Source organism: Equus asinus, chromosome 5 (assembly GCF_041296235.1).
Source record: "Equus asinus isolate D_3611 breed Donkey chromosome 5, EquAss-T2T_v2, whole genome shotgun sequence".
NCBI lineage: Eukaryota > Metazoa > Chordata > Mammalia > Perissodactyla > Equidae > Equus > Equus asinus.
Window position 1 is genome coordinate 21,701,021 of NC_091794.1, and position 27,198 is coordinate 21,728,218.

The window sequence follows — 27,198 nt, forward strand, 5'->3', positions numbered from 1 at the left end:
CAACCACTAGCAATGTGTGACTACTGAGCAGTTGAAATGTGGCTAGTTCAATTAAGGAACTAAATTTTTAATTTTAGTTAATTTAAATTTAACCAAAGTGCTACATGAGTCTAGTGGTTACTGTATTTAATGGTATTAGAATACTTTCTTCTTAATATCATTCTTGAACAAGAGGCAGTACAGAGTAGTGATCAAGAGTACAGGCTCTTGAACCAGACTCCCTGGGTCTGAATCCCAACTCCATCACTTATTAGCAATGTGACCTTGGACAAATCATTTAACAACTCTGTGCCTCAACTGTTTCATGTATCAAACAGAGACACTAATAGTACCTACCTTGAAGGGTTGTTGTGGGAATTAAATGAATTAGTATGTAAAATAGGTGCCTGGCCTAACTAAAAAGTGTTAGCCATCATTCATCATTATTGCTATTTTAAAGATCATTTATATATAAACCTTGTCCTGCCTCTAATCCCACCTCATATTCTTAGTGAGGATACAGTCTGCCTTTAAAAAAAATTGCTCTCCAGTGCTTGTACACTGTTATGCTGCCCAAAGAGGAATTCAATAAATATTGATTGTATGCAATGTGTAAAGTAGAGTTAAAATCCCATTAAAGTGAACCAGAAATGACAAATCAATTTCTTTATTTACAATTTGTGAAAAGATTAAGTTCTATAAGTCTTGTTTTCATAATTAAGAGTAGCCATGCATTTATATTAGTCCCATTAGACTTGGGGCAACAAAATTAGAAGACAGGAACAAATAAAGAATACCACAAAACAAAACTTTTCTCTCTTTTCCCTTCAGTTCAGTTATGAAGACCTCTGCACTGCATAGTAAATCCAAAATGTTAATAATTACTAAGTTCATACATTACGCTCACTAACTTCACCCAATACTTGAAATTAAACAATTACATTATCACCTTTATCCATCTCTATTTTTGGTTGGCTCTTAACAGATGTGAAATGAGTGAAATGGAGCAACTGTTTCTAAGAGTTCTGAAGAGTGTGTATTCATGGGCCTACGCTGATTCTGGAGATCCCTTCTCACAGGTTTCAATAACAGGGGAGCTGTAATTGCAATACAAAAGCTGCTACAGAAGAAAGGGTTCTTTCAAGCTATTTAGGTAAAGGTTTTATCAGATTTAATCATTCTTGCTAGAGGAAAGAAATGTTCACTTTATTATAACAAGAGTCAAGATGATTTACATGTCTATGACAGTTTTTTCCTTAAGATTATTGCTTAAAAAAGCATTTCACTTATTTTCTCACTCAAGAAATGCATTCTTCACAAAGATGGAGGACAGATATCCAAGATACAATGAAGAGTAATAAAAGCAAGGCCATTATCAGCCCCACACGCTCCACTCTTCCACAATAATGCAATTCAGGCCAGCCTGGCTTTAAAGGAGTCAATTAGTACCATAGTCATTCCAGTAAAATCAGTCACGTTACATGACATGTGTCTTTGACTACTGTAGCCTTTATTCCAGCCTCTTTTTGGGCAGTTTTGTGTCCTCCCCAGGGTTCTTTGGAATTATGGGAGGAGTTAAAAAATCTGCAGTCTAGCATAAGCATAACTCAAGGAAAGTCCAACTTAACATTCTCCAAAATCAGGGGTTTCCAAAGAGAATTGCTATTGTTACTTCTAAAACTTGGTCAGAGTCTCGAGAACTAACTAATCTCATGTTGGTCTGCCCTCTGGAACTTGCATAGAAGCACTCCTTGCAGATACAACCAAGTCTCCACTGTCATATGCAGGGGACGGTTGGGACAAAACTTCTTTTGGAAATTGTGCCACCAGTATACTCAAGACATTTTACATCTCTGTTATCCTCAGTTACCATACATTTTGGGTCCTTAATTGGTTTCTCATATTCTCATCCCTAAACTACTTTCTGCTTCCTCTACCCATCATTCCACCTCCAATTGTTTCCTTCCCCTAAATCTCTTCACTTTTCTCATGGAAACTTACTCCATGGTTACAAAATTCCAACATATCCTTATCCTCAGTCTCATTGTATTAACTGATGCCAGCCTCTACTCTGAGGACACAACATCTCCTGCTGCCCTCTCAGGTGGATGCTGTTCACTCTTCCTCATTCTAATTACCCTGGAGTTGAAAAATAGGAAATGCCTTGGTTACTCTCCAAAGTTACTTGTAGTACCTTATTCCTCTGCCCTAACATAAAAAAACCTGTTTTCTTTAGAGGCTTTGGACCATCTAGCTATACTCCCTTCCCTCTCCCCTTGCCTTATTGTTAATACCTACTAGCTTCCTATCAGCATCGGATTCATAGTCTTGCCCCTCTGCTCTAAGTCTCATCATTTAACCACTTCCATATCCACTTGGAAAACTGCTTCCACATCCTACCCAGTGTTCCTAAAACACTATTCACCTACACCAGAATCACCTCAGGTGCTTCTTAAAATGTCAATTCCCGGGCACCATGTATAACTCTGAATAACTCTGAGGGCAACGTCCCAGAATCAAATTAAAAGACTAAAACTGTCAGATTGGTTATCAGAACAAAATTTAACTATATCCTACTTCCAAGACATATATATATTTATACGTATTTGCTGTTGCAAATGGCAGGATTTCCTTCTTTTTTATGGCTGAATAATCAATTTTTCTTTACTCATTAATCTGTTGATAGACACAGAGCTTAAAAGCTCTCATCACAAGAAAAAAAATTTATAACTATGTGAGGTGACAGAGGATAACCAAACTTATTGTGGTAATAATTTTGCATTATATATAAATATGAAATCATTATGTTGCACATCTTAAACAAAGTAATATGTCAATAATATCTTAATAAAACTAGAAAAAATATGTTGGTTTAGCTATTTTATTATCAGACAAGATAGACTTGAAGGCACAATGTATTACCAGAGATAGAGGGACATATCACAATGATAAAATGTTAAATCCTTCAGGAAGTTTAAACAATCTTAAATTAGTACTTATCTAGTAATATAACCTTAAAATATATAAACAAAAAACAAACAGAACTAAAATGAGAAATGGACCAATCAACACTTTTAGTTGGAGATTATAACATTCATTCCTTAGCCACTGATGAAACAAGCAGGCAAAAAAATCAGTTAGAGATAGAGAGGATTTGAACAAAATGATTAACAAACTTGGCCCAACTGACTACACTCAACAACTACAGAATACGCATTCTTCTCAAGTGCACATGAAATATTTACCAAAATTGACCATATAATGGGACAAAAGTAAATTTCACCAAATTTCAAAGAATGAAATAATACAATGTATGTTCTGAGCACAATGAAAGTAAGATAGAAATCACCATTAAAAGATGATAAATGTTCTCAAATGTTTGGAAATTAAGCAGCACATTTCTAAAAAACACAAGCCAAATAAGAAATCACAGTGGAAATTAGACAACATTTTGAACTGAATGATAACAAACAAAATTTCAGAGATACAGCTAAAGCTGTGTTTAGATGGAAATTTAGAGCCTTAGAGCTCTAAAAGGAAGCCTGGGGAAAAAATCAATGAAACTACTTCCCATTTCAAGACGTTAGAAAAAAGACAGCAAATTAAACCTAAAGAAAGTATGGATGTAATAAGGAAAAGAGCAGAAATTAATGAAATACAAAATAAATATATAATAGAGAAAATCAACAAAGCCAAAAAATGGTCCTTGATAGACCTCTGGCAAGACTGATCAAGAAAATAAGAGAAAAGCTACAAATTACCTATACCAGATATGAAAAGAGGAATATTACTGAAGACTACATATATTGAAAGACAACAGAGGATACAAAACAGATTTTTTGACAATTTACATGAAATGGACAAATTCTTTCAAAAACATAAGTTACCAAAATTAACACAAGAAAAAAATAGTCGTTTTCATATTTTCTTTAAGGCTATTTAAAAATTTCCCACAAAAAAAATCTTTAGGCCCACTTGGTTTCACCTGTGAATTCTTTCAAATATCTAAGAAAGAAATAACACCAATCTTACATAAACTCTTCCAGGAATAGATACAGGAATAACGCTTCTCAACTTATTTTATGAGGCTAGCATAATAACGCTGATATCAAAACCCCACAAGGAGATTAGAAGAAAGGAAAATGATAGGCCAACTTGTCTCATGAATTTAGATGCAAATCTTTGAAAAAATATTAGCAAACTGAATTTAATGATATCTGAAAAGACTAATACATCAAGACCAAGTTGGATTTATTCCAAGAATACAAAGTTGGTTTAACATTTAAAAATCAATCAACACAATTTATCATAGTAACAAAATAAATCAGAAACACTATGATTATCGTGAAAAAGCAACTGATAAAATCCAATACTGGTTTTTGATACAAACCTTTACGAAAACAGGAACAGAAGGGAACTTCTTTAATCCGATAAAGCATATCTACAAAAAATTCTACAGCAAACACCATAGTTAACGGTATTACATTGAAAATTTCCTGAGATTGGGAATGAGACAAGGATGCCCACTGACATCACTTCTACTCAACGTTGTACTGGAGATTTAGCCAATTCAATAAGACAATGAAAAAAAAACAAGACAAAAGGTAAATTACAGGAGCAGACTGGGCTTTTGGTGGGGATAAGAGGGGCAGGGCAGGGGTAAAGAAGCTGGCAGAAAATTGAACAATTTCAGTTCTATTTCAACTTCAAGCTGTAAAGCACTATACCTTAACTTCACGTCTATTAAGCTTTTCTGATCCTCCCAACAAACCTGTAGGCTAGATAAAGCAGGTTTTATTTACCTCTATTTTGCAGAGGATATACTAAGGCTCAGAGAAATAAACTGATTAGTCTAAAGTCACTCTTTAAGAAGCAAAAGGCAGGGGCCGGCCCGGTGGTGCAGCAGTTAAGTTCACACGCTCCGCTTCTCAGCGGCCTGGGGTTCGCCGGTTCGGAACCCAGGTGTGGACATGGCACCACTTGGCATGCCATGCTGTGGTAGGCGTCCCACATATAAAGTAGAGGAAGATGGGCACGGATGTTAGCTCAGGGCCAGGCTTCCTCAGCAAAAAGAGGAGGACTGGCAGTAGTTAGCTCAGGGCTAATCTTCCTCAAAAAAAAAAAAAAGCAAAAGGCAAGATAGGGAGTGACTCAGGAGGTGGGAGTTTAAAGGGAGCTAGAAAAGTCCAAAGGGAATTTTGTCTAGAACTTGTTATTGGGTCTCCTGAACTTAAATTAAGTTTCCACTGAACTCATTATCTAGAATTTGTTTTTCTTCTATATCTAAGAATTTGGGAACATGGCAGGCTGAAATGACACAGACAGGCCCCCTCTGACTTCAAATTCATAGAAATGCCATAAAAATATTTTTTAAAAATAAAGAGGACAAGTTCAAGAGAAAGAAAGGAAAATCCCCAGATGCTAGAAATGAAGACAAAACTTAAAATCAGAGTGAGAAGTGGGAAATGACCCAGATTCAGATATAGCTTCAGGGGCTGGTCCCTGGAGTTTCAGTGCCCATCTGGGAATAGAAATCTGTTTCCCAGCTTGTGAGGCAAGAGCACACGTGGATGAGTGACAAAGACCAGACTGTAGCTCCCTTCATGAAACCCAGACCCTTGATGAGCTGCCCAGTCAGTGAAAGAGAGTAGGAAAAACTCTATCCACTGGCTCAGGAAAGCAGAAAAAACTTTCTGCCAAGGACCTTGGGTAGGGTGGTAGTGAGTAGATAAAAGGTCCACAAGAAATGGAAACCACAGGCCCATGCTACAATCAGATACTGGCGGAATTTACACTTATCTAGATAGCATGGAAACTCCAAGGTGAGAAATTACAAGGACCACTGAAATCTCTAGTGCATCTCCAGTGCTTTCACAGCAACAGAAATGAAAAGGCACTGTGCTTTCACAACACAGCATACAGGACTTCCACCGGAATGAGGAAAAAAATCCTGCTGAAGATGTGATCATCTTTAAGAATTACAAACCATACAAACAGATTCATTTTCATGAAGTCAGCAAATACAGCAAGTAGGATATCCACCACCCATCCAGAAAGAAATAGAACAAACCAAAAGAAACCATAAAATAGTATGTTGAAAATGATTAAAATTAAAGGTAAAACCATTATCGAAGATAGGATATTTTGAAAATTTTTGACATCTGAAAAAGAACCAAAAGGAACATCTAGAAATTAAAAATTACAGTTACTAAAATGAAATATTGAGTGGAGATATTAAAAAGCAGATTAGACATAGTCAAAGAGATTCTTGGTTACCTGGAAGGCAGATGTGAGTACATCATCCAGAATGCACCAAGGAGAAATACAGAATAGAAGACATGAAAGTGCAATTAAAAGATACAGAGGACAAAAATCTAATAGAAGTTCAAAAGGAGAGATAGAGGGAATGAGGGAAGACAAACAGATAATGGCTAAAAATTTTGAAAAAGGAAGACAGACATGAGAAGCATGACAACTTCTGAACAGGATGACTAAAAACTAATCCACACCTCGACACAGGTTGGTGAAACTAGAGAACACCAAAGACGCCGTAAAAAAAAATCATTTAAAAGCAACTAGAGAGAAGAAATTACCTTAGAAAGAAAGGAATAATAATTAGGCTGACAGCAGATTTCTAAGCAGCAGGAATATAAGTCACAGACCTTGGAACAATAGCTTCAAAGAACTGAAGGAAAATAACTATCAATGTAGCTAAATACCATTCCTTCCCTGTTTATTTCTTAATTCAGTGAGAAGAGACACTTGGACAGGACTAGCTGGAATTAGCAAACACCAACAACATCCAGGAAGATATTTAATTCAATAGAAACTGTACCTGTTTCCTAAATGTGAAGTGGAACAGACAACCTAGACAACAGGCTCCAGAGCTTTCACATTTACACTATATTTCTAGCCAAAATTTGGCCATCTCAGTGGCAAAGGCTTAGGCAGATTTATTTATGGAACATACTAAGTGAACTCTAGATATATGGCATAGTAATTAAAACTGAAGTCTCTGGAATCAGACTAATTGGGATCAAATCTTGACTTTGTTATGCACTGAGTGTATTTGGTGAAGTTACTTAACTTTTCTATGCCTTAGTTTCTGCAGCTATATTTCACAGTTTAAAAAAGATTAAATAAGCAAAGGCATGTAAAGCATTTGGCATGGTATCCAGCACAGAGTAGGTGCTTAATAAAGCCCAGCTATTATTATTACTCAGTCTTGACTACAGTAGTGTAATTTGATTATGTAGTTTGAAGGAGTTATCTTTAACATGACTATAAAAAAACTAAAATAAAAGAAACACATACTCTGACATCTACTGAGCAGCCCACGGTCCACGATGGATTTCCCAGTACTTGATTTTGGCACAGAAGATGAACTAGTGAAGATTTCCCAACTCCTGAAAGAGATACAAGAACTCTGGTCATATAAGAAACTCGCTGAAATCTATTATGGCAATAGTAAGTCTGAGAATATGGAGTAATAACGGTATGTAAAGTACGGTTGTTTAAAGGATGTTCAGCATACCAACCATTTAATAAGCTTTACTGATAAAGAGAAGATGGTCAAAGACAATGGTTCTCTCAAATTTAGCATCAGAATCACCTGGAATGCTTGTTAAAACACAGAATGCTAAGTCCTGCCCCCAGAATTTCTGATGCATCAGGTCTGCCTTGAAGCTCAAAGATGTAGCACTTCTAATAAATTCCCAGGTGATGCTGATGCTACTGGTCCAGGGGCCTCACTTTGAGAACGGCTAATCTAGTACAATTTCATATGAACTAATCCCTTTCCTTTTGAATGATTTCATCTATTTAGCCTATTTTAGAACTGTAGAATATTAACAGATCTTGGAGGTCATCCTCTAATCTGACCACCAAGGCAGAGGTCCCTTCCAAAGTACCTTGTTAGATAGTCTTCCAGATTGTGCTTGAACACTGTCAGTAACGGGGACTCATACTTCACAATTCCAAATTTAGACATTTCAGTTCTTCCACACAGTGATTTTTAAAAGGCAGCCAACCATTTGGCCCAGACTTACCCTGTGGAAAAAGAGAACAACTCAACTCTCTCTTCTACATCTTGGCCCTTTATCTTAAGGCAGCATTTTCTTTTCTTTTAGAGCTCCTGGATTCAGGGCAATCTAGTTATTAATGCTAGGGTTAGCATTCTGAGATCTGTACAAACAGGCAAGGGAATGACATTTCCCTATACATCCACGTGTAGTCACTCATTCAATTAACATTTTGAGATACCATCATGACAAGCATGGGTGGGGAATCTTTATGCATCACTAGTTGTATCAGAAATTTAGACCATCTATTTGTGTGCATTACTGTGTATGAAACTATCACTTATACTTATTTTTATTATAAAAAGTTATATTTACAGACAATCTAGATAGTATTAAAAAAAAAAGAAGCAAAAAAAATCACTTGAAGAGCACTGTTGTCAACATGTAGGTTTATTTAATTCCAGAAGCAGGGTTTTCCTATAAGCAGGTTGTTATCGTGAAATACACAGTGTTCTTAACAACAACACATATGCCTTTGTTTACACACCTGGTTCTGTCTGGAATGTCCTTCCCATCCTGCCCCCTCCATTTCCACTCTTCCGTTGGCCTGGTGAATTACTTTCAAGACTCAGCATCATGCTAATCATAAAGTCTTTTCTGACTCCACACACATATAACTATGGCACATCATCCACCATCCTCTGGGTCTCCACTATATCCTGTACGTTTTTCTATAGAGCACTTAAAATACATTATTACATTACATTTGTTTACAGGTTTTACCCACTTTTAATTTTAAGTTCTTTGAGGATTGGTACCAGGTTTTAGTTATCTTTTTTTACCTCGAATATTCAACATGGCCTTAATTAGTATTTATTTAGTGACTAAAACTTTCCATGTTACTACAGAATCTTCCTCAACATTTTTAATGTTTCCATTGAAGTTTAGAGAGTTGACATAACAATTTACTTAAGCATTACCTCATTATTAGATATTTAGTGTTTTGAAATTTTCACTATGCTAAGAAAAGATTTGTTTAAACGTTTGTTTAAAATTAAAATTATTTCCCTAGTATACCTTCCCAGAAGTGAGATTAATATGTAAAAGGAAATGAACATTTCAAGTCCTTGATATACACTGACACCTTTCTTCTGGTTACTCTGCCACTAGCCATACACATAAGCCTGCAGGTCTTGTTGCACCTCAATAATATCATCTAGTTGCTTTTTCCTTTTTGTTAATTTGATAAGAGAAAAAAAAGTGATATCTCACTTTAGTCTGCATTTCCTTACTTTCTGGAAAAGATATACACTATGATCATCTTTGCTAATCAGCTGTCTTTCCTCTCTTATGAATTATCTATTGATGTGCTCTACCCATTTATCTACTGGGTTTTAGTGTTAGCAATTCACATGACCTCTTCACATATTAGCCGTCTCTTGTAATTGATCAAACATTTTCTCAGGTTTCCCCTTCCTTTTTTTCTTTTTTCACATACAGACACTTAAGATTTTTGTGTACTCAAACTTAGCTTTGTCTTTGTATTTACTGCATTCCATCTGTGACCTTCAGGGCATATTGTCGATTTTTGTGTTTGCATGTAGGTTTGTTTATGTTGGAGACACATATCTAGGCATTTAGTTATCAGCTTGATGCAAGGCTTGAGCTTCTAGTTAGGCTTAACTGTGTCAAGAGTAAACATCTTTATGCAGTAATACTGTATAACTCTCCATGAATTAACTTTGGGTGATAAGAGTCAGCTAACACTTGATGAACTCTAAACAGCAAGAACAATTGAAAGTACCAGGAACAATGGCTAACTATTCATTTCTTTAAGAATTTTGGGAAGTTATGATTCTACATTTTCACCACTAGAACTAAATTAGATCAAAAGAATGCACTTGATTTGCTGGGGGAGAAAAAGGCCCAATATAATTAAATAAGTACCCAGTTCCAAATATAGTTGTTGGTAATGTGTTATGCTCATCTCTTATCTTTGAAAGAACAAAGAGAAAACAGCATGAGCATGTTAGTGAGACTTTCAGGATTACTAACTAAATTATCAAATATCTCTAAATCCCAAGTCATTCCTTTATTTATCTGTGAAATCCTCAACATTTCTTGAAGGAAATAAGCCTTTATTCAAAAGTAAAGTTTGAAGTTTGAATACAAGGGAAGATGAAGTGTAAAAAGTATATTCTAACCTGTCAGACAGCAAATCACTGTTAAAAGGGAACTGATAAAAAGGTAATAACTGACTTTGCACATATAGCCTAACAGCACTGAATGTGTGACAAGGTCAACCACTTTTCCTGGTGGGCATGGCTGCATCTTCTGTTTTACAACTAAACTATAAAGAAAAAAAAAAGCTTACTAATTGCCAGATCACTTTTCTACATTGAGTGCAGCAGCCAATTCAACTCTGTTTTGTAATGCATTGACTCCACAGTTATAACCCCAGCACCTAACACAGTGGCTGCTATGTAATAGGTACTTTAAGCATTTTTGGAGGAAAAAGAAAGAATAAATTGACCAATTCCAACAATATGTAACATGAAGGGATTGTTAGATGCAATGGAAAGGAGAATTATAGACGAGAGAGAACACCCACTTTACATATCATGAACTGTGTTAGCTCTGGATTCCTGTTCTAAATCCTATTTAATGATACTCTTACCAAGTCTCTTTAGACCACCATTACTTTCTTCATCTGTAAAACTGAGTCATTTTATTAAATTAACTTCAGGACCACCTCAAGCTAAAGAACTGGAATTGACACAAATTGGATTATGTTCATAGCATTTCATAATGCAGTTTTTTAAAGGGAATATTAAATAGTGCTCTCTGTAAAATATTCTGTAATGCAAATAATCTTTAGGCAATGTGAAAACTTCCTTAACCTTCTCCTCTCCCCTCAAATTTTCTTCAGTTCTTTAAGGCTAGTTTTCAAGCTCTCTGGGGTATGTACTCCACTCCCAATCATCTGGCACAATGTCTTTGCTCACAGCACACATTCAAAGGTCACCTCCAGAAAAGCAGGTCTAGGAAATGCTAAGTTAGCACTCATTCCAAGTTCTTAAGAAGCATAGGAGTGGAGGTTATAGTGAAAAAGAAAAGCTAGTGAGAGGGGAGTGGGGGAAATGCAGACTTCTATTCTAGTTCTCAAATTTCCAAGGTGTCAAAAGAAGAATTTTAACACAAGGATTAAATTGGGCTTGGCTTCATAATATGGTCTTTATCTTACTTTCTCTATTTCTTACAACCTAGCACATACTATGCTTTCAATTAAGATTAAAGAGAACAAAGCAATCAAGAAGCTCAGCTGAGAGTAAAATAGGACTACCATCCAATACTTCCTTTCATAAATAGCCTACTGTTAAGTACATTGACTCTGGGTTCAACTTGGTTTTATCATTCACATCTCTCTGCCTCAATTTTCTCATCTGTAAACCAGGGTAAGAGGGCTGATCTCAGGATTAAATAAATTAATACACGCAAAGCACTTGGAACAGCGTGTCAAAAATTGACTATACTGGAGCCATTTTAAAAGGAGTCAGAGCCACCTTTCCAGAGAAACTGCTTTGATGTCTTCAACCTCAGACTGGCCAAACCTTTGGACTGGGCCAAAATGGCATTTGTTCTACATGCAATTGTTTGAGAAGTCAGCAGGAGAATGGATAACCAGATAGCAAAGACTGAGGGTTGTGGACTTTCTGAAGACAGAATCAACAGTCAATCAGTTTAGCCAAGACCAACTCTCTGCCTCCAATTCCAATTAAATTCTTTGTAATACAACTGTCCCTTCTTTGCCTTTAAATGCCCAAGACTTTTATTCCTAGCGGAACATGTCTTGGATTTCTACCTGAATCTGTCTCCCGAATTATAATTCGAATGGCTGAAATAAATATCTGCTGCTTAAATTGTAGGGATTTTTACTCGGTTGACAAGTGTCATTCTTCTTAGAGTCCGTTTTGATGTGGGCTCGGGGAGCCGAGTCCTTGAAAGAAAGATTTCTTGGACTCTCAAGCTGTGGCAGTAATACTCTTTTATTCAGAGAATAGCGTGGAATAGCATGGGGACAGGACCCATGGGCAGTAAAGAGCTGCAGGCATGGGGAGAGGACCCATGGGCAGTGAAGAGCTGCAAACACGTGTTCAGGGCAAGGCTAAATTTAAGGCATAGGTATATGAGTTATCTCTTTACAAGACAAAGGAAAAGAATATGTAAAAAAAAAAAGTTGTTAAAATGGTATCAGTAGAGGCGAGGTCTGGTTATTGGGTGATCCTATAACTTTTAGATAAGAATCAGATCAGGTTAAGTGAATGGCTGAAGCCACCACCTTAAATATTATCTTCAGCTAAAGACAAAAGACGTTGGCGGGGGGGGGGGGGGGGGGGGGGGGTGTCAGTTACATGAGGTTACCAGACAGTAAACAAGAGCAAGATTATTATGTAGACTTAAGTCCTTGCCTTCCCCATTAAGAGTTTCTAGAGATAAGGTCATCCCCACTTCCTCCCGGTGCAGAGAGGGGGGACACCCCTACAGATGCAGATCTCCTTTACAAATGTAAACATCTCTTAACAAAGGGCAAGTAAATTCCACTTTTCAGAGCCTCTTTCCTGTCTGCAGTTTCAAAAGCAACCTGCCCAAAATAATCCTCATCGGTTTGACTGACTTAATGAACCAAACCTCTTGATGGGGCAGTCCTAACTTCTGTCTACTTCACACAGCACCCAATATAGTACTCAGCGTGAGGATATCTTTTAAAACAAAGGAATTGACAAAACACACTAGACTACAGGCGCCAGGGAGACCAACGTGGAGAACTGCGAGGGCGGAGAAGGACTGGGGCTCTGCACCCCCTACCCGCGCGACGCCACCGCTGCGTCAAACAGAGCAAAGTCCTCTGGGAAGTGTAGTCTTTAGGCTTGAGAGGGCTTTCAGCCACGGACCAGACACAGCGAGTTGTAGGGGAGAGAGTAGTGAAGGGGGAGGGTTATCAGATAACTCAAAAGTGCCGGGAGCCCCAGAATTGGGTTAAACCGCTCACCTGAGTCTCCCAACACCAGTACCTTCACCCGATCCAGGGACGCCATCTTGCCACAACCTTCCCGAGGTGAACACCTTTTCCGGGACTGTAAGCCAATCAGAGCTGGGTATGGAAGGCCGAGCCTTTAATTTCATTGGCCAATCGGAGCATGACGCCTTGATTGAAGGCTTCACTGTGCTGATTGGCCCGCCTGGTTAAGAGTAGCGGTGGTTTCCAAAGCTGGTCGCAGGAATGATGCGTTTTCGTTGTCGCACAGGTGGCGTGGCTCGGTTAAGCCGGTAGTTGAGGCGCTGAGGGAAGCTGTAGTGGGAGTGTTCGAGGATTCGCTTTGGTAAACCTTATTCCCTGTTCCTTGTTCTCGGTTCCCTGGCCTGGAGTCGCATTTCAGGGTTTCTCCTCCTTTTCGCTCCTCTCTCCTTAGCTACCCTCTTCCTCTTAGGTACTCTCTTGACTTGGTCCTCCAAAGAACCATTGACCCCGGAGCGGCCCGTGTGCGACCTCTGGTAGGACGGACTTGGCCTCGCCGAGTGTGGCCCTGGACTCAGCTGGCGGAGTCCGAGGGAACTTAGGGCCTCGGGGTCTCGCAGTGGGGAGTAGTGAACATGACTGAACCGGGCTCGTGGAGGGCAGCTGGTCCGGAGGTTTCGCGGTGATAGCCGCTTTATGTAGGAAGGCGTGGAGAATACCATGAAATATGGTAACCGAGAAAACCACAGTTAGATGTAGAGAATCCAGATTCTAGAACTGGAATAGTAGAATACTGAAATAATCCACCTGGGCTCTCCGCATCTGCTCCTTTCTCCCTTTATTTTACGCCCTGCAGTCAGAGTCATCTTTTAAAATCGCGAATTTGATCTTGTCACCTTCTGTTTAAAACCATTTGAAGTTTAGGAAGAGGATTTCTAATAGCCTATCCTCTACTCTGGAAGCAGCAGTGGAGGAAGTGAATTGGGGGAGGCTGGCAGGGTGGGCGTGTTGGCAGAACACGTGCTTATCTGTTGAAAGTTTTATGGAAGTACTTGCCTAGCTGTGCTGGATGCTGGAAAGCCGGTAAACTAGTTTAAGCCCCCAGCCTCAGAGATAGACATGGAGAAAGTACGAGTATGTGCCCTGCAAGAAAGAAGGGTGAAGTGCTATGGGAACGTGTGAAAGGGAGTCATACTAAGCTACCCAGGGGAATCTGGGAAGATCTCTCTGAGGAAATGTCATTTGAGATATGAAGGATGATTAGGAGAAGGGAGTTTGGGCTTAGCTTTGAGGGCAGACAGAACAGCATGTGCGAGGGCCTGAAAGTGGGGAAAGCACATACGGCTCATGTGGCACTGAGAGAATGCCAGTCTAGCTGGAGATGAGGCCCATGGGTAGACAGAGTGCAGAGAATGCATTCGTCTCAGTGTTGTTTCTCTAACTCTGTGCTTGGTGCACAGTAGTCCTTACGTGTTTTTATGATTAGAATAGTTCAAAAACAAAACCAATTTGCCTTTGGGGGTCTGGGCTGGTTAGGGAGATAGGTGAGGTTGGGAGACGACTGATGGACTCTGAGACAGAAAAGGGCTGGCCTGAGAGGTTGCACACTCAGAAGTCTCCAGAGGCCAGCCAAGCTCCTTCCCTCTTTAAAACTGTCACCTGCTCTTCAGCTTCAGCTTATTGTTTCCATGTGGTAACATGGCCTCACTTTTTTCCTCAGATAATTCCAATTTTCAAGAGGAGCTGAAAGTTGAAATTTATGTGAAATCTCACAATTTTAAATGTTGACAACTAATGTAATTCAGAAGATTTTCAAAACATTCTTTGGGTCAAACAGTGGCAAGGCTGCCAGTTTGAGACCTCTGACCCAAGTAACTTAAGAAATCCAGAAATTGAGGAGGAGCTTCAGCCTAAGTGGGGAAGTAGAAGTGGTGGAAGAGAGAACACAGTGGTCAGGAAGGAGCATTTTAGAAGACAGAGATTTTGAACAAGGTGGCATAACCTGGCTACTTTCCTGAGCTCCACTTTCATTTGTTCAGCTACCTGCTTGACATCTTCACCAGAATATTCTGTGGTGAAGATAAGCAACTAAAAGTTGAACACTTCATTTCTTCCAAACCTGTTCCTCTTCAGGTGCTAACCTATTTCTCATGGTAGTACTTTTGTCCTCCTAATTACTCTGTCTCAAAGCAGATAGCTACATGTTATTGTTTAATATTAAACTATGTTATTTTTTAATGGCTATTGCATTTCAGTTTTACAAGATGAAAAGAGTTATGGAGATGGGTGGTGGTGATAGTTGCACAAAATTATGAAAGTATTTAATACTACTGAACTGTATACTTAAAAATGGTTAATTGGTAAGTTTTGTGTTATGTGTATTTTACCGTAATAAAAAATTGTAAAAAAAACCCCAAATAGCTATTTAAAATTTTCCTACTCTGTTACTCTATTTCCAATATATTATTGGGTCCTTTTGATTTTGTTTCTGTAATAAGTTTCATTCATCCTAGCCTCTTGCAATTTTGCTCTCTTCCTTAGCTCCTCATCCTTCCACAGTGCGTCTATCTTCACTTACTTCAGTCCATTTCTCATGTCGTTATAAGAGTCACTTTCCTAAATAGGGGGTCTTATTGTGAATGCCAGTGCTTAATGGAACTCTTATGATATCAAGCCTTGAAAGCAGAACACTTTACATGAATTATCTCATTTAATCCATACATCAACTCTATGAAGAAGGCACTGTTAATCACTTTTTATATATGAGGAAGCTGAGACAGAATTTTCCAGGGTCACATGCTAAGAATGGTGGAACTGGGATTCAAAACTCAAAAACTATTGGACTGCAGAGTCCTCATGTCACTCTCTTGCTCAAATCTTTAGGGTCCCCTAAGGTGTTTCAGGCAAAGGAAACAGGGTGAATGGTAAGTGGCACTGGGTCCTCCCCATGCAGGATGTGCAATGGTAGGTTATGTGATAGCCAGGCACCAGATTTGTCTGAGCAGTGGTCAGGGACTTTTTATGTGTATTAGAGATACCTAAAGAGCTTTTAAAATAAGATAATGCCTAATCTGGCCCTCCCAGCCCAGCTGAAACAGAATCTCTGGGAATGGGGCCCAGGGTGGGTATTTTTAAATGCTCCGCAGATGATTCTGCCTAACAACAAGGGATGAGAATCATTGGTCGGAAAATGGAGTGTATGGAATGGGAGATCAGGGAGGGGAATACGATAGTAAGAAATAATACTGGAAAAGTGGGTTATTTTGACATTTGTCTGCCATTCTTTGGTCTGTTGGATGTTTCTGAAGCCATGTATTGTGTTCTGCCAACTGTTGAGCATGTAAAACAAAACAAACAAAAAAACCAAAACTGGGCTCAAGTACAATGTATAGACCAAATTGGAAAGGAGAACAAAATGTATCTGGTAGCGTGCTATGATACTACTTTGGTGTTGAATCCAGCCCTTGCTGGGCATCCTTAAGCCTTGGGACGAGCAGAAGGCTCTAGGACCACAGGTTTGGATGTAGGTGCTACTTTGTTATCTCTTGTATATAGTCATGCCTGTGTATTTAGAATATGAAGTATATATTACAGCTGACTCCTTTTATTTTCCCTTTATTACAAGTAGAGCATTATATCCCCCCCCCCAAAAAAAACTATGTGTATAGATTAGTTATTTAGGAATATCTTATTATAGTACTGTGGATATAAATAATTTCTTATAAAAAGAGATCAAATTTGATAGGATTGATGGTAACCACTGATTTTAAATAAAAGGTTCAATAGAAACTAGTGTTAATAACAGAATATGACTCCCTATTGAAATAGTTCAATGGGATATCTGTTAAAAATTTCTCTATGGTGCAGGGAAATTTCATTTGACATAGTCTGGGTGGATAGCCTGGTCATTTTTAGTTTAGGACCTTTTAAATCGATATGGAAGCTATCCTTATTAACAAGTGCTTTCTAAGCACATTACTTACATTCTCATTTATTCATCACAGCCTCATTGAGGTAATTGATATTATCCTTATTTCTCAGATAGTAAAGTGTGGCTTGAAGTTGTTTGAGGGATTTGCTTAGGATCACACAGCTACGAAAACAAAACACAGGCTGTCTAACTCTGAATTCCAAAGCCCAGGCTTTCCAACAACCACATGAAAGTCTAGCCCATGCCAGTTTGGGCTTCTAGAATACAGCTTTCTGGGTCATGGACAGGAGAATTGGGTACACTTAGCTTCTGCTTTGTCCTGCAAGGGATCCAGTAGTTAAGGGTATCTTGGACTTTTATTTTTTTAGGACTGTATGGTGTTTACTTAATTGGTCATTAGATTTAACTTTCAAGGTTGGTAAAGCTGTCTGGATCTAAGTGTTAATTTCTTTCAGATTTATAACAGTAATTTTGCCAAACACCCCAACTGGTCATTACTTATGTGTTTAGTGGTTTGTTGTGATTTTATTGTGAGAGCATGACTATGTAAAACATCCTAGAATATATTTTGATATACAAATTTTACTCAAGAAAGACACTTTAAGGATATGCTAACTGCTAGGTTTCTCAGGGGGTTTCCAGCATTCCCAAAGATCTGTGGCATTAAGAATAGTGAGACTTCAGAGCCTGCCCAGTGGTGCAGCAGTCAAGTGCGCACGTTCCACTTCAGCAGTCCGGGGTTTGCCAGTTTGGATCCCGGGGGTGGACATGGTACTGCTTGGCATGCCATGCTGTGGTAGGTGTCCCATGTATAAAGTAGAGGAAGATGGCATGGGTGTTAGCTCAGGGCCAGTCTTACTCAGCAAAAAGAGGAGGATTGGCAGCAGATGTTAGCTCAGGGCTAGTCTTCCCCCCCCCCCAAAATAAAATAAAAAGTAAAAAAATAATAAATAAATAAAAAGAATAATGAGACTTCAAGCCAGCTGTGATGGCCTAATGATTAAAGTTCAGTGCTCTCTACTTTGGCTGCCTAGGTTCAGTTCCTGGGCACAGAACCACACCCTTCCTCTTCAGTAGCCTTGCTGTGGTAGCAGCTCACATAGAAGAACCGGAAGGACTTACAACTAGAATATACAACTAGGTACTGGGGTTTTGGGAAGGGAAAAAAACAGAAAGAGGAAGATTGGCAACAGATGTTAGCTCAGGGCGAATCTTTCCCAGCAAAAAAAAAATAAAAAAGAATAGACTTTATTTAGCTTTTTTGTGTGTCTCTTTCTAAAGTAAAGTGGGCTTGATATGTCATTGCTGTAAGTAATAAGTTGCTTTTTGGGATCAAGCACACTGTAGATCATGGAAATAACTATTTAAGAAATATGTCAAGCTTTTTAGATGTAATCTTTTGTGTACTCTACAGAAAAATCTTGTTCTCTGTTAAATGCTTAGGCATTGTAAGTCTTAAAACAATGTTTTGAGTACCTTTGTGGCACTTCAAGAATAGTGGTAGCTACCAGCTACCTAATGGGTTGATTATTCTAGATTTAAAATGATCACTGTGTCTTTAGCCTAGCTAACCTTCTCTTTTTTTTTTTTTTCTGAATTCAGTATATCTAAAGTTGAAGTTTGCTGCTAAAAATGGCAGACCCAGACGTCCTCACTGAGGTTCCTGCAGCATTGAAGAGGTTAGCCAAGTATGTGATCCGGGGGTTTTATGGCATTGAGCATGCTTTAGCCTTGGACATCTTGATCCGGAACCCCTGTGTGAAAGAGGAGGATATGCTGGAGCTGCTCAAGTTTGATCGGAAGCAACTTCGATCAGTTTTGAATAATTTAAAGGGAGACAAGTTCATCAAATGCAGAATGAGGGTAGAGACTGCTGCAGATGGGAAGACCACTCGCCATAACTACTACTTTATCAATTATCGTACTCTTGTAAATGTGGTCAAATATAAATTGGACCACATGAGAAGGAGGATTGAAACTGATGAGAGAGATTCCACCAACCGGGCTTCCTTCAAATGTCCTGTCTGTAGTAGTACTTTTACAGACTTAGAAGCTAATCAGCTCTTTGATCCCATGACAGGTGAGATTTTTCCAGTTTATGGATCTTTCTTTTAAGTAACTTTAAAATAAAATATGTATGTATCCTTTTTCTTAAATTGATCTAATTTTTAAACCAGTCATATATATCCTTATGAAAGTGAATGAATTGGTATCAGTCAGCATACAGTCATTTTTAGTCATCTTACTGTCCAGTTTGACTGTCATACTATTTTTAAAAACTTTTACAAAGCCTTTCTGCTTCACCAGGGAGTGTCCTCTCCCACCCATGGCCCTCCTACCTCTGCTCCCTCCCCCACCCCTTATTTATTTATAGCTGTAGCCCAATCTGAAGGGTTGACTTCAATACTACTTTGAGGCTATTCTGACAGCTTTATTTTTGACCTCTTCATTCAACAAATATTTAAGTACCTACTTGTGCCAGTCACTGCCAGACAGTTACAATGCAGTGTTTTTAAACACTTTCTTAGTGGAAGTGCAAAGTGCTATCAGGAGTATATAACTAGGGCATCTAATCTGAATTTGGAGAAGGCCTCTAGAAGAAGTTAAGTAACAGCTGAGACCTAAAAGATAAGTAAGAGTTAGCCAGATGAAATAAGAGGGGCACCCTTTCCAAGTTAACAAGTTGATAAATATTGTCTCTTAGCCATTCATTAATGGAAAAGAATTGTCAACAAGATATATAATTTGTTTCATTTAATTAAATAGTTTTAAGGATTTTTCTTATCAACACAGAATTCATAAAACATGTATTTTCTAAAAATACAGTGTGTCTAGCATTAACATGAGAAACTTGAAAGTGCTAGGTTGTCTAGTTACTTGTCTTGTTATTTGGAAACTGGAAAAGAGACTATAGTTTTGCTAATTACTTGGTGAATCAATTTTGGGTTATTTTCTAGAGATAAAAATCTCTAGAAAGATTCAGTACTGTTAAGTTAGATTGTCCTTTGTTGGGGCTAAGTTCAGGAGTATAGGTCACTTTTTAGTTCGTAGATCTACCTTTTAAAAAACTATATGAAAAATGTAACTTAAACTTGCACACTTGAAACATTTTATTATAAAAAAATTACAGATTTACATACATATTTAATCTTCTGATTTTTGTATATGTTATGAATTGTACATTAAAAAATTTTTTTGATGGGAAATAATCCCAATATCAACTAAGATTGTTGACAAAAAGCTAGAGCTAGCCTGTGACTTTTTTTCCTTATTTACTGTGAAGCAGTCGTTTTGGATGAAAAGTCATTTAAAGTATTCACATTTGTGTTAAATGTTTAATTTGTCTGAACCTAATTATTTACCTTGAAAGGGCTTAAGTAGGAGAGATCTTAGTTACAAGAAAATCTTAACCATCCTGAGTATAAGAATTGCTTGAGTGTGCTATAAAGGAAGGTGGTAGAATATATCTGGAGCTCTTTCAAGATAGACTAGAAAAGTCTCATGATTTTTGCCATTCACTCTAACAGATTTCTTAAAGGAGCTCTGGGTTTTGGTTTTGTGATTCTCTGCAGATGTTGGTGTTACAGTGGTCATCTTCGTCACTCTTGACTGCAGTGGAAGGTGTTGTCCAGTCCCTCAGAGAGGGTAATCTAAAGTAATGTGCTTCTACTACATATATTCATCATTTGGTTCTTATTTAATTTCATGAAACTTTCTAAAAGGAAGTTATTCCACTCTTGTATATCAGTATTTAGGAGATTGGTCCATGATGCTCTTTGAATTTCACCTAGGGTTAGTGTTTGAATGAAACTAATTGTAATCAACAGGTGGCCTGTGGAAGAGATGGCCTAACACCCAAATATAGTCAAGGTTATTAGAATGAGGGAGTTGAGAAAGGGTAGGGGACAAGAAAACATTTTATGAAAGAGAGCTAAAACTGAAACAGTCATTGTGTGGCCAGTCTGAACAAAGACTGAATTAATATGAGGGTATGGTCAGCATGAAGTGGAGAAAGAAGGAGTTCAGGAGAGCAAGAATAGTCACTTTACCTTGGCATCACTCAGGGGAGGGTGCCCTGATCAGCCAACACTCATAATCAACTTAATTGGAAGTTATGTCTCTACAGTGAAGCCTGAGGAATCATAATTGAAAATTCTTCATCATTGGTGACCCTCGTTCTGAGAATGTTCTCGCCTTTTGATTATAATGTGGTTTTTCACTTGAGCTTTCCTTTAAGGAGAGCGTGTGCTGACTGGGTGATATTAGGCCCCAGTCTGCTTGTCAGCTCTGATGTGATGTTTCACCATTAATACCTTGACACCCTCCCTTGGTCTATACATTCCCTTTAGAAATCTTGGTCTTTTTCTCTCTGCTCCCTTCCTGTTTTGCTCAGTATTCACCTTCCTGCCCCTCATTTTCAAGAAGATGGGAAATAAACATTTGGTATGTGTCTCAAAGGAGGAGGAGGGAACTTTTTCTGCTGTAATATTTATGCTCTGTTGAAATTGATAGTGTAGTTTTCATCCTAAGCCCAGTCCTGTACAAAGCTGTTCTATTTCCTGGTTGCTATTGGAGATTGACGATATTTCTGATCAAATGATGGGGATATCTGATGGGCTTCTATCTCCATTCCCATATGAACAGTTATTAGGTTGAACTGTGGTTTATATTAGCAATTAGGGAATATTCTGAAATTAGATTTGAAGCCTTCTAGACTTTACGGTTTCCCTGACAAAAAGTTCATAACTCAAGTGTATGGACAGTTCTCTGCCACTGAACAAAGGGTAGTGACTTCTTAGATGAGCATTGGGAATTTCTATGCTCAGGGAACTCTGAGTCCAGCAAGAATTGTTTTACCAGTGTTGATTCGCACATAAGCCAGTGATCTTCCTACTTCAGTTTCCAGTTTTTCCCTACCCTCTCCTTTTTCCTAAAGAGTGTAGGTTCTCTCCATACTTTCCATTTAGATTTTGCCTTTGGTGTTCTCTCCGAATGTTTGGTGTTTGGTATGTATAGATACTCTCTTTCCTTAAAATGGAATAGCCTAGCCTTTGCCCACTACTTCTTGGTTTCAGAAACTTAATCAGGCAAAACCAGCTGTTTGACTTCCTGAAATATGGGGGTTTTATGTAATTAAAACAAAGAAAACATGACATGAAATCCCTCAAATTATCAAAATAGCATCTTGTGGTTCATAAATGTATGTTTTAGATTTAGCCAGCTTTCTGATCATGTAAATAGAATTTCTACTTTAGCAGTCTCAGTCATGGATGATTTAGTTAATGACACTTCTAAGTTAAATTCAGCAACAGACTTCCCCAAAAGGGAGGAGGAGACCATATTCTCTTTTTAGATATTAATGTTGGATGATATAGAAATAGCTTTATATTTTCCATTTTTAATTTAAAAATTATGCAGCCATAAAGCCAGAGAAATTTTTGAAGAGAAAAAAATTACCCACAAAACCACCAGCCTTTTGCATATTATCTATAATTACAATCATAGCCAAGAATAATGTGTTATCTCTCGGTTCCATAATGTACCAAACTCCGGTTTCTATCTAGTGTTTCATATATGTTTTAACAGGTATGATTTCCCCCCACTGTCCCATTTTCCTTTTCAACCCTTTTGGGGACTTTGATTTTATCTATTTTTTTGCTAGTATAAATTTGATGCTTTTGATACTTTTGTGTATATAGCATTTTATTCCTGTTTAAGTTTTTCTTTAAGAAGAATTCTGAGCAGTGGAAATATTGGGCAAAAGAATATAGTTTTACAGCATCTGTAAAGGCATATATGGCACTGTCATTTTATTGTGGCTGGGATTAACTTGTTAGATATTTGAGTTGGAAATAGTTTCGGAGCTGCTATTACTGAATTCACCTAGAGACCTGGCAATCTTATTTTAAATAAACTTTGAAATGAGTTAAATTTTTTAAAAAGGAATTTAATAAGGGGCCGGCCCGTGGCTGAGTGGTTGAGTTCGCGCACTTCACTGCAGGCGGCCCAGGGTTTTGTTGGTGGGAGTCCTAGGCGCGAACATGGCACCGCTCATCAAGCCGTGCTGGGGTGGTGTCCCACATGCCACGGCTGGAAGGACCCACAGCTAAGAATACACAACTATGTACCTGGGGGCTTTGGGGAGAAAAAGGAAAAATAAATCTTTAAAAGAAAAGGAATTTATTAAAATCTTAGAAATAGGAATTTAGAAATTACTTATCTAGTTCTGCTCATCAAATGATGTGTGTATGGGTGCACATACACATGCCTACGTTGTGCTCTAGGGATTGGAGGATCCTACAAAGTAATGGATAAATCTAGGGCTATATAGATTTCTAGGATGTCTTAGATTAAATATTAGGGAAGAATATATAGCTTTCATGGAGATTCAGCTTGTTTTGTGTGGCTCCCTGGAAAAGACTTAGAGACGGATTTTAGGATTAGTATGAAAGAAGTCTTTAATAACTAAGTCAGTCTAAAATAAAATAAGTCTCAAATAACTGCTAAAAATAGCCAACAGTGGGAATTGTACCTTTTCTAGTGGTTAGTTCAGAGCCACTTGGGATATTCAAGTAAACCCCATATCTACTGTACTTGGGATATTCATATACAAATTTAGGGTTAATCATGTGAGTTCCTTCTTGCTTTGTGACTGCAGGTAAAGCCTTTTGGTTTATAGAAGGATCAGTTTCCTGATCCCTGTTTCATTAAAATTCCTCTCTAATTCCCTTACCTAACCTTTTTAAATTGTTAAGGTCTTATATTTGTGAGACTCTTAAAGACTTGTTAATAATGTTTACCTTCATAGAGCAGGCTTTTTCCTGTCTTCATCTCTTTCTGCTTAGCATAGGAGATGTCTTATAAGCAGTATTTTCAGTTCCTGAAAAGCTAAAAACACAAACAGACAAACAAAAAAGAAATCTTTCAAGGTTATTTTGCTCAATTGCTGATTTGGAATCTTGCCCAGGATTGGTTCATTACAAAATTATGCTGGAAAGCTGAGCGGCGTGGATGTTTTTGGTGGTGGGAAGTGGGTATTATTAGAATAAGTTAAAAAAATTAAAAACAAGTTATGGAAAGATGTAAGGAACAAGTATGTTCCCTCTCTTTTTTTTGGTGAGGAAAATTGGCTCTGAGCTAACATCTGTGCCGATCTTCCTTCCGTATGTGGGATGATGCCACAGTGTGGCTTGACAAGCGGTGCTGTGTCCACACCCAGGATCCGAACCTGCAATCCCTGGGCTGCCGAATTGGAGCATGTGAACTTAACCACTACACCAGCAGGCTGGCCACAGTATCTTCCCTCTTTTACTCATTCTTCCCTGCTACCAAACCCTTAAGACTGATTTTTAAAAAAATTTTGTTGCTTTTGATTTTGTGGATTTGAGAGCTTTTTTTAAAAAAAATGTTTTATCTTTTTTGTATTTTGATGCTGATTACATAGGAGCTAATTTATTTGTGAAGAGTTGCTGTTAGTTTTGATAATAGCACATAATATTCTATTGATAATTGTCTTTCAAATAGTCATATAAAACCACAGACTTTTCGCCTGCTCACTGCATGCTGAAATGAATTTGTTTTAGGCCTAATTTAGAGGATTTATTGCAAGCTTTAGCATTCAACCAAGTACCATACTTAAATTTATTTTCCCTCCCAGGCGTAGTACATTTTTTCCCCTATATAATGAGTTCCAGAATCTAGGAATGATGCTTGATTAGACCAAATCTAGAAGTGTCCATTTAAGGAAGGACAGAAGCCAATTTCATTGAAAGATAGAGTTTTGGGGTGTGAGATTTTATTGTGTACGTCGTTAATACGTTTGAGATCTGAATTTAAAAGTACATTAAACTTGCTTGGTTTTTTCCTTTTGCATGCAAACAAATGAGTATTTTACAGTGTTACATGTTCTGCAGTGAACTGTTAAAGGATGATTTTTCAAATTCCTTTTTATTACAGGTAAAATAATTCTAGGAAATATGTGACTACGTCCCTGTCACGTCTGTTACTATTTTATAATAGCAATTCCTTTTCCATTCATTTACTTAGTCGAACTGAAGAAATTTGCTTTATGAAATAAAGTTTGGAAATTAGAATAGAAGGTGACTTTTTGAGACTAGTATTTTAATGTGTATGCCCCTGAACTTTTTTCTTTTTCTGCTTTTTCTCCCCAAATTACCCCAGTACATAGTTGTATATTTTTAGTTGTGGGTCCTTGTAGTTGTGGCATGTGGGACACTGCCTCAGCATGGCCTAACAAGCAGTGCCGTGTCTGCGCCCAGGATCCGAACCAGCGAAACCTTGGGCCGCTGAAGTGGAGGGCACGAACTTGAACCACTTAGCCATGGGGCCGGCCCAGTCCCCTGAACATTTTGAGTTATAAAAGTTACAACAAAGGACTTTGATAATGCTTTCAAACATTAGCCTAAGAATGACTGTAACTTCTGTGTATTAGTTAAGAGGGAGTTGAGTGTCGTTGGAGGACTCAAAATAATTGTTTTCTGTCTTCTAAAAATACATAAGTAATATATGTATATAAATTTGTTAAGGACTCAAATCATAGAAAACTATGTAGAATAAAATGGGAAACCTAATTTTTCCTCTCTCTTCTCCCACTCAATGCAGTCCCTGATCTCACCACCTTTCAATGTGTTAACAACTATTAAGTTTTGTGGTTATCCTTCCAGTCCTTTTACCTTACATCCCGACCCCACCTCACCACCCCGCATAAGCCCTTTTGAAATCTAAGAAAGCAAAATGATTCTTTTTCTTTTGTTTTCTTTTCTTTGGTGAGGAAAATTGGCCCCAAGCTAACATCTGTTGCCAATCCTTCTCTTTTTGCTTGAGGAAGATTGTTGCTGAGCTAACATCTGTGCCAGTCTTCCTCTATTTTGTATGTGAGCTGCCTCCACAGCATGGCTTGATGAGTGGTGTGTAGGTCTCCACCCAGGATACGAACCTGCGAACCCAGGCTACTGAAGCAGAGTGCATGAACTTACCCACTACACTACTGGGCTGGCCCCCAAAGTGATTCTTAATTAAATATTTTGTTGTTATAACAGCTTATGGTTATTAATGCTTGGCCAATTTCTGATAGTATTGTCAGGGATTTTTAGAGCGCTTATTACATAGGGACATAATCAGTGTGTTCAATGGATGTCATTTTCAGAATTTTTTTTATTTTAAAGCAATGGCTGTAATAGAGTAAAATGACAGTGTATTAGGATTCTAGAGCCCTGGCTTCTAGTCTCGGGCTATGTTAGTAACTGTTACCTTGGGCAAGTCCTGTAATCATTCGAGGCCTTTTAGCATGTGTAAAATCATAAGTTCAGTTTAGTCTATACCATACATGGTTTCTGTCAACTCTAATTTGAAAGCACCCTTTAATTTGGAGAATAGTTGACATTTTGACATTTTAAAAGTATATATAGGTTTGGGGTTGTTTTATCACTGCTGGTAGAGGATGGTGTTAGTGACTTGGTTAATTCGAAAGCCTTGGTTAGCAGTTGAAACTCCTGGTTATAGTAGTGTTCGTGTAGAGAGCATGCTCTGTTCAATTATGTCACCTTCAGAAACACATTGTGACATAATGGAGAATAATACTTACAATTTTCTGGCAGTCTTATTTTTCCAAGCTCCCTGGTTCACTCCCTTTCCCCAAATCTACAAAATCCATAAAATATTCACCGAGAGGGAAAACAATGTCCAAATATGCTTCCTAAGGTATATATGGTGGTTGGATTTTTAATCTAGTATGTTAGTGATGTGTCTTGCAGTTTTATAGTTTCCTCTTTATCTCACTAAAATCCTAGGAGTTCTGGTCCTAGATGCTTGGTTTTAACATGGAACTGTTAATTGTCATAAAATACTTTTATCCAAAGTTTTCTCATAGGATTGTCCAGGAAAGTTATCTAAGCTGTTCTCTCTTGCTTAGATTTTGCTGCCCATATGGAATATCTGTCACAGTAGCTCGTGGCCTTTCTAAAATGCACAGTCCCTAACAGAACTTATAAGGTCTTTTATCTATATTCCCCGCCCCCCCCCCCCCCCCCCCCCCCCCATTTCGGAGACTTTATTTCTACTGCTCTCTCCCATGTTCACTCCACAGCAGCTGCACTGGCCATGTTATTTGTGCCTTGCATGCACCAGGCCCACCTTCACTTTACGTGCCTTTTTACATGCTGGTTCCTCCTGCCCAGATATCCACCTGACTGGCTCCTTTATGCCTTTTAAGTCTCTGCTCACATGTTGCT

The 27,198-nt window shown here is 38.1% G+C and overlaps 2 protein-coding genes across 8 annotated transcripts in view; one reads left to right on the plus strand and one right to left on the minus strand.

Moving 5' to 3' along the window:
- Positions 1 to 13,199, minus strand: part of RABL3 (RAB, member of RAS oncogene family like 3) — a 37,672-nt gene extending 24,473 nt beyond the window's left edge. The window contains exons 1-3 of one of the 4 annotated variants that reach the window (XM_044771522.2): positions 13,051 to 13,183; positions 7,890 to 8,028; positions 7,294 to 7,385 (exon numbers count right to left, since the gene is read on the minus strand). In XM_044771522.2, the coding sequence (XP_044627457.1) occupies positions 7,294 to 7,385; positions 7,890 to 7,969 (172 nt within the window). In that variant the 5' untranslated portion in view covers positions 7,970 to 8,028; positions 13,051 to 13,183. Of the gene's footprint in view, positions 1 to 7,293; positions 7,386 to 7,889; positions 8,029 to 13,050 lie in introns of all 4 variants that reach the window. The other 3 variants (XM_014829573.3, XM_070508939.1, XM_014829574.3) reach the window with 3 other exon arrangements.
- The window catches only part of GTF2E1 (general transcription factor IIE subunit 1), a 70,120-nt gene that overhangs the window by 24,941 nt on the left and 17,981 nt on the right, over positions 1 to 27,198 (plus strand). Inside the window, exons 1-3 of one of the 4 annotated variants that reach the window (XM_044771521.2) lie at positions 13,365 to 13,381; positions 17,983 to 18,089; positions 18,551 to 19,028. In XM_044771521.2, the coding sequence (XP_044627456.1) occupies positions 18,581 to 19,028 (448 nt within the window). In that variant the 5' untranslated portion in view covers positions 13,365 to 13,381; positions 17,983 to 18,089; positions 18,551 to 18,580. Of the gene's footprint in view, positions 1 to 13,208; positions 13,554 to 17,982; positions 18,090 to 18,550; positions 19,029 to 27,198 lie in introns of those variants that run through there. The other 3 variants (XM_014829572.3, XM_070508938.1, XM_070508937.1) reach the window with 3 other exon arrangements.